Source organism: Aegilops tauschii, chromosome 3 (genome assembly GCF_002575655.3).
Source record: "Aegilops tauschii subsp. strangulata cultivar AL8/78 chromosome 3, Aet v6.0, whole genome shotgun sequence".
NCBI lineage: Eukaryota > Viridiplantae > Streptophyta > Magnoliopsida > Poales > Poaceae > Aegilops > Aegilops tauschii.
In genome coordinates, this window is record NC_053037.3 from 23,249,598 (window position 1) to 23,259,602 (window position 10,005).

General features: G+C 51.0%; 1 protein-coding gene across 1 annotated transcript; it reads left to right on the forward strand.

Annotated features, from left to right (window-relative positions):
- The first annotated feature begins 6,256 nt into the window (after positions 1–6,256).
- LOC109737210 (protein ASPARTIC PROTEASE IN GUARD CELL 1) lies at positions 6,257–8,386 on the forward strand. The gene has a single exon (XM_020296407.3). The coding sequence runs from the start codon at positions 6,481–6,483 to the stop codon at positions 7,999–8,001; it is 1,521 nt and encodes a 506-aa protein (XP_020151996.1). The 5' UTR covers positions 6,257–6,480; the 3' UTR covers positions 8,002–8,386.
- Positions 8,387–10,005: the final 1,619 nt, after the last annotated feature.

Here is a 10,005-nt window from a genome sequence, read left to right on the forward strand (position 1 = left end):
TGTGGTGTTCCAGGCGGTATTAATTGAGAAACACTTTCCACAATGTCTTAATTGTGTGCCAAACTCGTAACTCAGATATCTCTATGATCATATCATAGACATTTTATGCTCTTGTCACGACGATCTTCAACTTCACTCTGAAATTACTTGAACCTTTCAATAATTCAGACTTGTGTTTCATCAAGTAAATATTCTCAGCATCTACTCAAATCATCTGTGAAGTAAGAACATATCGATATCCACTGCGTGCCTCAGCACTCATTGGACTGCACACATCAAATGTATTACTTCCAACAAGTTGCTCTCTTGTTCCATCTTACTGAAAACGAGGCCTCCATCTTGCCCATGTGGTATGATTTGCATGTCTCAAGTGATTCAAAATCAAGTGAGTCTAAACGATCCATCTGCATGGAGTTTCTTCATGCATATATACCAATAGACATGGTTCGCATGTCTCAATCTTTTCAAAAAACGAGTGAGTCCAAAGATCCATCAACATGGAGCTTCTTCATGCGTTTTATCCCAATATGACTCAAATGGCAGTGCCACAAGTATGTGGTACTATCATTACTATTTTATATCTTTTGGCACGAACATGTGTATCACTACGATCGAGATTCATTTTAGGTGCAAGACCATTGAAGGTATTATTCAAATAAATAGAGTAACCATTATTCTCCTTAAATGAATAACCGTATTGCGATAAACATAATCCAATCATGTTTATGCTCAACGCAAACACCAAATAACAATTATTTAGGTTTAACACCAATCTCGATGGTAGAGGGAGCATGCGATGCTTGATCACATCAACCTTGGAAACACTTCCAACACATATCGTCATCTCACCTTTAGCTAGTCTCCGTTTATTCCGCAGCTTTTATTTCGAGTTACTAACACTTAGCAACCGAACTGGTATCTAATACCCTGGTGCTGCTAGGAGTACTAGTAAAGTACACATTCATATAATGTATATCCAATATACTTCTGTCGACCTTGCCTGCCTTCTCATTTACCAAATATCTAGGGTAGTTCTGCTTCAGTGACTGTTCCCCTCATTACAGAAGCACTTAGTCTCGGGTTTGGGTTCAACCTTGGGATTCATCACTAGAGCAGCAAATGATTTGCTGTTTCATGAAGTATCCCTTTTGCCCTTGCCCTTCTAGAAACTAGTGGTTTTACTAACCATCAACAATTGATGCTCCTTCTTGATTTCTACTTTCGCGGTGTCAAATATCGCGAGTTGCTCAAGGATCATCATGTCTATCCCTGATATGTTATAGTTCATCACGAAGCTCTAATAGCTTGGTGGCAGTGACTATGGAGAACCATCACTATCTCATCTGGAAGATTAACTCCCACTCGATTCAAGTGATTGTAGTACTCAGACAATCTGAGCACATGCTCAACGATTGAGCTTTTCTCCCTTAGTTTGCAGGCTTAAGAAACTTGTCAGAGGTCTCATACCTCTTGACGTGGGCACGAGCCTAAAATCCCAATTTTAGCTCTTGGAACATCTCATATGTTCCGCGACATTTCAAAATATCTTCGGTGCCTCAATTCTAAACCGTTAGCATCACACACTGAACTATTACGTAGTCATCAAAACGTGTATGCCAGATGTTTCGCAACATCTACAGACGACGCTGAGGTTCAGCACACCGAGCGGTGCATTAAGGACATAAGCCTTCTGTGCAGCAATGAGGACAATCCTCAGTTTACAGACCCAGTCCGCATAATTGCTACTATCAACTTTCAACTAAATTTTCTCTAGGAACATATCTTAAACAGTAGAACTAAAGCGTAAGCTATGACATAATTTGCAAAGACCTTTTGACTACGTTCATGATAATTAAGTTCATCTGATTATTCAATAAACTCCCACTCAGATAGACATCCCTCTAGTCATCTAAGTGATACCTGATCCGAGTCAAACTAGGCCGTGTCCGATCATCATGTGAGACAGACTAGTCATCATCGGTGAACATCTCCATGTTGATCGCATCTACTATACGACTCATGTTCGATCTTTTGATCTCTTGTGTTTCGAGGCCATGTATGTACATGCTAGGCTCGTCAAGTCAACCTAAGTGTTTCGCATGTGTTCCGAGGCCATGTTCGTACATGCTAGGCTCGTCAACACCCGTTGTATTCGAACGTTAGAATCTATCACACCCGATCATCACGTGGTGCTTCGAAACAACGAACCTTCGCAACGGTGCACAGTTAGGGGGAACACGTCTCTTGAAATTTTAGTGACGGATCATCTTATTTATGCTACCGTCGTTCTAAGCAAATAAGATGTAAACATGACAAACATCACATGCAAATCATAAAGTGACGTGATATGGCCAATATCATCTTGCGCCTTTGATCTCCATCTTCGAGGCGCGGCATGATCACCTTCGTCACCGGCATGACACCATGATCTCCGTCATCATGATCTCTATCATCGTGTCTTCATGAAGTTGTCTCGCCAACTATTAATTCTACTACTATGGCTAACGGTTAGCAATAAAGTAAAGTAATTACATGGCGTTTTCATTGACACGCAGGTCATACAATAAATTAAGACAACTCCTATGGCTCCTGCCGGTTGTCATACTCATCGACATGCAAGTCGTGATTCCTATTACAAGAACATGATCAATCTCATACATCACATATATCATTCATCACATCCTTTTGGCCATATCACATCACATAGCATACCCTGCAAAAACAAGTTAGACGTCCTCTAATTGTTGTTGCATGTTTTACGTGGCTGCTATGGGATTCTAGCAAGAACGTTTCTTACCTACGCAAAAGCCACAACGTGATATGCCAATTTCTATTTACCCTTCATAAGGACCCTTTTCATCGAATCTGATCCGACTAAAGTGGGAGAGACAGACACTCGCTAGCCACCTTATGCAACTAGTGCATGTCAGTCGGTGGAACCTGTCTCACGTAAGTGTACGTGTAAGGTCGGTCCGGGCCACTTCATCCCACGATGCCGCCGAATCAAGATAAGACTAGTAACGGCAAGTAAATTGACAAAATCGACGCCCACAACTACTTTGTGTTCTACTCGTGCATAGAAACTACGCATAGACCTAGCTCATGATGCCACTGTTGGGGAACGTAGCAGAAATTCAAAATTTTCTACGCATCACCAAGATCAATCTATGGAGTAATCTAGCAACAAGGGAAAGGGGAGTGCATCTACATACCATTGTAGATCGCGATGCGGAAGCGTTGCAAGAACGCGGATGAAGGAGTCGTACTCGTAGCGATTCAGATTGCGGTTGATTCCGATCTAAGCGCCGAACCACGGCGCCTCCGCGTTCAACACACGTGCAGCCCGGTGACGTCTCCCACGCCTTGATCCAGCAAGGAGAGAGGGAGAGGTTGGGGAAGACTCCGTCCAGCAGCAGCACAACGGCGTGGTGGTGATGGAGGAGCGTGGCACTCCTGCAGGGCTTCGCCAAGCACCGCGGGAGAGGAGGAGGACATGGAAGAGGGGGAGGGCTGCGCCAGAACTTGGGTGCTGCTGCCCTCCCACCCCCACATATATATATAGGGGCAAGGGAGAGGGGGGGCGGCCCCCTCAGATCCAATCTGAGGAGGGGGCGGTGGCCAGGGGGGTTGCCTTGCCCCCCAAGGCAAGGGGGGCGCCTCCCCTTAGGGTTCCCCCAAACCCCCAGGTGCATGGGCCCTGGGAGGGAAGGCGCCCAGCCCACTAAGGGGCTGGTCCCTCTCCACATACAGCCCATAGGACCCTCCGGGGCTGGTGGCCCCTCCCGGTGGACCCCCGGAACCCTCCGGTGGTCCCGGTACATTACCGGTGACGCCCGAAACTCTTCCGGTGGCCAAAACGGGACTTCCCATATATAAATCTTTACCTCCGGAACACTCCGGAACTCCTCGTGACGTCCAGGATCTCATCCGAGACTCCGAACAACATTCGGTAACCACGTATATCTATTCCCTATAACCCTAGCGTCATCGAACCTTAAGTGTGTAGACCCTACGGGTTCGGGAACCATGCAGACATGACCGAGACGTTCTCCGGTCAATAACCAACAGCGGGATCTGGATACCCATGTTGGCTCCCACATGTTCCACGATGATCTCATCGGATGAACCACGATGTCGGGGATTCAATCAATCCCGTATACAATTCCTTTTGTCAATCGGTATGTTACTTGCCCGAGATTCGATCGTCGGTATCCCGATACCTTGTTTAATCTCGTTACCGGCAAGTCTCTTTACTCGTTCCGTAACACATCATCCCGTGATCAACTCCATGGTCACATTGTGCACATTATGATGATGTCCTACCGAGTGGGCCCAGAGATACCTCTCCGTTTACACGGAGTGACAAATCCCAGTCTCGATTCGTGCCAACCCAACAGACACTTTCGGAGATACCTGTAGTGCACCTTTATAGCCACCCAGTTACGTTGTGACGTTTGGTACACCCAAAGCATTCCTACGGCATCCGGGAGTTGCACAATCTCATGGTCTAAGGAAATGATACTTGACATTAGAAAAGCTCTTAGCAAACGAACTACACGATCTTGTGCTAGGCTTAGGATTGGGTCTTGTCCATCACATCATTCTCCTAATGATGTGATCCCGTTATCAACGACATCCAATGTGCATGGTCAGGAAACCGTAACCATCTATTGATCAACAAGCTAGTCAACTAGAGGCTTACTAGGGACATGGTGTTGTCTATGTATCCACACATGTATCTGAGTTTCCTATCAATACAATTTTAGCATGGATAATAAACGATTATCATGAACAAGGAAATATAATAATAACCAATTTATTATTGCCTCTAGGGCATACTTCTAACAACCCCCCCCCCCCCCCCCCCAACACACACACACACAAAAGTATTACTAGTATTTCACTATTTCTATGAACTACCAAAGAATTAGTATGTAGCTCACCAAGTCGGTGGGACACCTCCTTTAGGGGTGCCTATGTACTAATTGTATTTCATTCCACCGCTACAGAATTCACTAAATGTTACTTAGTTAAATCATCTCTTAGTAACAATGTCAATATATTGTTTTTAAATAACCTTTGTAAGATCATCGGCTAACATATGCATGTATGAGCCAAATGAGCCATAATTGGGTTGGGTCGGTTCTTCACGCCTTCACGATGCAAGATGTGTACACTACACTAGTTAAGCAAATGAGATTGTAGCAACACGTGTCTAGTAATTAAGATCACCATACAATTCCAACAACCCATGTCTATAAAAGATGTATGTTTCATGTGCACTCACATTGCACACATGGGTACCGACATAGCTCCCAAAGCACCCACCTCATATGCTACATTAAGCTCAAAATCTACCCTGCAAAAAAAGGAAAAAAAACTGGATTGATTCTTTTGATCTTCCTACTGAATCAGTCAATATATGATATACCAGAGACCTCTTCTTGTGAAGAGCATCCCACAAAAGCCCAGGGCAACGCAAAATGTGGTATCTTTCATGGGAGCAGGAAGCACCGGGAAGTCAACCAGATTCAGCTTGGCTAAGTTGCGAGGAACATAAACATGTACTCCCTCTGTAAACTAATATAAAAGTGTTTAGAATACTAAAATAATGATGTAAACGCTCTTATGTTAGTTTACGAAGGGAGTACTACGGTTAAACTTGTGTGTCACTAAGCAAAGTATCCTGGCGACGGAAGGCAGAAAGCAACTGCTTGCTTCTTTCACCCAGGCTAATGACCATTTCATTTCACGGGAAAAAGAAGCTCTGAGCACAAGTGTATTGATGTTCTTCATTATCGATCAAAACTAGCCGTCTACGGTAAAAAAAATTGTAAGAGGTTTTTCAAAAAAATAAAATGATTGGATCTAGCCAATTTGCAGGAGTATACAAAGCCGAAACCAAATCACCAAGAAAACACAGACCCCACATACCGAATTAATAAACACGCAAAGGTCACGGTGTGTGTCACGGAACGGCAGCTACGTACTCCCTCTATCCCAAAATAAGTGACTCAACAACTTATTTTGGGACACAGAGAGCACGTTAGATTTGCAACACACCTGGTGTCAAACAGTTTTAAATCACCGAGTCATATATTTCTAATCGGGCCCCTACCAACTCAGTAACCTAATAAAAGTCGAGTAAATTAGATGGAAACCAAGAAGCGTGTCCCCTCTGCCCCCGTCGACCGATATTTCTATCCGTCCGGCTGCCTCCGTTAAACTCCAATCCGTGGACACGACGCTGCCTCCAGTACACCTCCGCCCGCCTGCAGCCGTGGATGGAGATGACGAGAAATAGATGCACCGGAATGAATGAATGACGCGAGATCTCCCTCCATGTCCATCCCCATCCATTCCGCCACCATCCTTCACCGCTGGCCGCAGTGAGTGACGCCCACCTCTGCCTACATTCATTCCCATTCCCCTCTCCCACGCCCGCGTGACAGCCTTCACTCCACTCCAACCACCACCACAATGCAGCCCCTCCTCGGGCTCGCCCTCCTCGCCCTGCTGCTCCTGGCCTCGCCGGCGCCGGCGCTCTGCCGCCACCGCGCGCCCGCCGCCGCCGCCGCCACCGAGACGCTCGACGTCGAGGCCTCCCTCTCCCGCGCCCGCGCCGCCGTCTCCACCGACGCGCTCCCCCTCCACCAGTCCCTCGCCGCCACCGACACCGACACCAATGTTCTCGTTAAGGACGAGCCCTCCGGCGGGCCGAGCGGCCGGCTCGCGCTGCGGCTCCACTCCAGGGACTTCCTCCCGGAGGAGCAGGGGCGGCACGAGAGCTACCGGTCGCTGGTGCTGGCCCGCCTGCGCCGCGACTCGGCCCGGGCCGCCGCGCTGTCGGCGCGCGCGTCCCTGGCCGCGGACGGGGTCTCCCGCGCCGACCTGCGGCCGGCCAACGCCACCCCCGTCTTCGAGGCGTCGGCGGCGGAGATACAGGGCCCCGTGGTGTCCGGCGTGGGCCAGGGCAGCGGCGAGTACTTCTCCCGCGTCGGCGTCGGCCGCCCCGCGCGGCAGCTCTACATGGTGCTCGACACCGGCAGCGACGTCACCTGGCTGCAGTGCCAGCCCTGCGCCGACTGCTACGCCCAGTCCGACCCCGTCTACGACCCCTCCGTCTCCGCCTCCTACGCCGCCGTCGGCTGCGACTCCCCGCGCTGCCGCGACCTCGACGCCGCCGCCTGCCGCAACTCCACCGGCTCCTGCCTCTACGAGGTGGCCTACGGCGACGGCTCCTACACCGTCGGCGACTTCGCCACCGAGACGCTCACGCTCGGCGACTCCGCGCCGGTCTCCAACGTGGCCATCGGGTGCGGCCACGACAACGAGGGCCTCTTCGTGGGCGCCGCCGGGCTGCTGGCCCTCGGCGGCGGCCCGCTCTCCTTCCCGTCGCAGATCTCCGCCACCTCCTTCTCCTACTGCCTCGTGGACCGCGACTCGCCCTCCTCCTCCACGCTGCAGTTCGGCGACGCGGAGCAGCCGGCCGTCACCGCGCCGCTCCTGCGCAGCCCGCGCACCAACACCTTCTACTACGTGGGGCTCTCCGGCATCTCCGTCGGCGGGCAGGCCCTCTCCATCCCATCCTCGGCCTTCGCCATGGACGACGCGGGGTCGGGCGGCGTCATCGTGGACTCCGGCACGGCCGTGACGCGGCTCCAGTCGGGCGCGTACGCCGCGCTCCGCGAGGCGTTCGTGCAGGGCACGCAGTCCCTCCCCCGCGCGTCCGGCATCTCGCTCTTCGACACCTGCTACGACCTCGCCGGGCGGCAGAGCGTGCAGGTGCCGGCGGTGGCGCTGCGGTTCGAGGGCGGCGGGGAGCTGAAGCTGCCGGCGAAGAACTACCTGATCCCGGTGGACGGGGCGGGGACCTACTGCCTGGCGTTCGCGGGGACGAGCGGCGCCGTGTCCATCATCGGCAACGTGCAGCAGCAGGGCGTGCGCGTCAGCTTCGACACCGCCAAGAACACCGTCGGCTTCACCACCGACAAGTGCTAGTGGGAGCGAGCGAGCGAGCTCGGTTGATGGATTAGCGAGCGAGTGATTAATTAGCGTGCGTGCGTGCGTGCATGTGGTAATTAAGCGGGGTGGTGTGGGGGCTTTGGGAAAGGCGAAGGACGGAAACAAATGCCAGCCTGTGCTCGCTTGCTTGCTTTGGCGGTGATGGATGGGTGCTCTGGTCTGGTCTGGTCTAGTGTAGCGTAGCGTCCTTCTGGTCTGGTCGTCCTCCTCGTCGTCTACCTCTGTCTCCGTGTAACTGTGCCCATGGCTCGAGCTCGCCGTCGCCATGGATGTGTGTGCGTGCTACTACTGCCACGTGAACGAATTTGTTCATGGTTGTTCTACCTTTTTTCAACAAAAAGAAAAGCTTGTTGATTGCCCATTGTTGAGCCCATTTGGTGTAGAAAATTTTATGGTGCATCGCATTTGTGCCAAGGTTCTGTTTGTTTCTTGTCATGGCCCCTAGATCCTAGCATAGTGATAAACGAACGTTGCTGGTGACCCATCGGCATCGCATCACATGCTCCGGCTTAATCGTTTTCTAATGCGTTGCGTTGCATGCATGCACGCGTCCTTGTGGTCTAGAATGCTGCCTGGCTGGAGGATCGATTGATGCCTCATGCAAGGTGCTGACCGCGACTGCTTTTGCTTTAGTAACCGCCTTTACATGATGCTGCTGACTTGTCCGTCCGCTTTTGCCACCTTTCTCCGACATGGCAACATGTGTATCGCCTCTTGATAATTAATCAACACAACATGGATGACGCAGGCCATGCGTATCATCATCTGTGTGTGTAACCAGAACACCCGATACGATACATGTGTCGCTTGCGACCGACGAAGCTTCTTCCTTCTCTCATTTTACCAGCGTGCATGGACGGGTCACGGGTGAAGCGTTGCATGCAAATGCAACGACAGCAGGTGCACGCAGCAGTGGGGTTGAGTAGTACTAGTACTGAAGCCGGTGCCGGGTGGGGTCTATTTAATTATGGTAATGGCGACGACAGTGTGTGTACCAGGGCATCCAGGGCAGTGATGGCGCTGTCTGCTGTCTGCTCGCAACCTGGTGGATGTGGATGTGGATGGGATCAGGAGGAGGAATGGATGGCAAGAAAAAAGAAGGACGTGTCATACACCGGGCGCACCGTGTCCGTGCGTCCTGGTCACTTCATCAATGAGGCCAGTTGGTAACCGTTACTGTGGGCGCATGAATGCACCTGGGCCCGACTCCGACCCGACCTCCACCAGATGCTCACCAGGCCGGCCCCGCCTCATTTGCTCCCTTGTCCGGCCCACCGTCCCCGGCTTGAAGAATCAACGCCATGGCTCCGGCTCCGGCTCCATCTTCCTCCCTGCCACGGCCCATGGCTACCTGCCTCATCCGCGTGCACTTCTGCTGCGTGCACCGCGCGCCTACACCGACACTTTTCCGTGCAGAGTAGGAGTAGTAAACGGAACGGAGCGTGGGTGCATGCATGCATGCATGCATGTGCACGTCCTTGTCGCTGCCCTGCGTCTCGGCGACGAAGATGGAAAAATCTGAGCGAGTGAGTGAGGCCCCCGACCACGACGTTGAGTTTAACTTCTTCTAGGAAAAAAATGATGAACACGTTGCATTATTTTTCGGACATACGTGCACACGATGCATGGGCTGGGACGTGAGGTCCAAATGATACCGACAGCGGCACAGGATTCTGTGTAACGAGCGGTGGACCGGCGGTTGGAGCTTGGCAGTATACGTACCACGAGTTCTTGGCCGGCCTGGCTTCACTTGGAAATTAATCCTCCGCCCATCGTTTTGTAGTGGAGTAACAGATCGTGTAAAGCATTCTGCACAGTACTACTGTGTACTGTATACTTGAGTAGGACGAGCATGCATGCAGTTGTACTACTCGATTCTTTTACGTGGAAAGGTAGATCAATCGGGGGCAGTAGTTAGCTGGGACATGTAATGATTTCGAGTAAGTAAATTACGTGTTCCGTCCGTTGGTACACGCGAAT

Bases quoted from the DNA above. Each gene is read 5' to 3' on its own strand.
- LOC109737210 (XM_020296407.3), top strand. From the start codon at position 6,481: ATGCAGCCCCTCCTCGGGCTCGCCCTCCTCGCCCTGCTGCTCCTGGCC.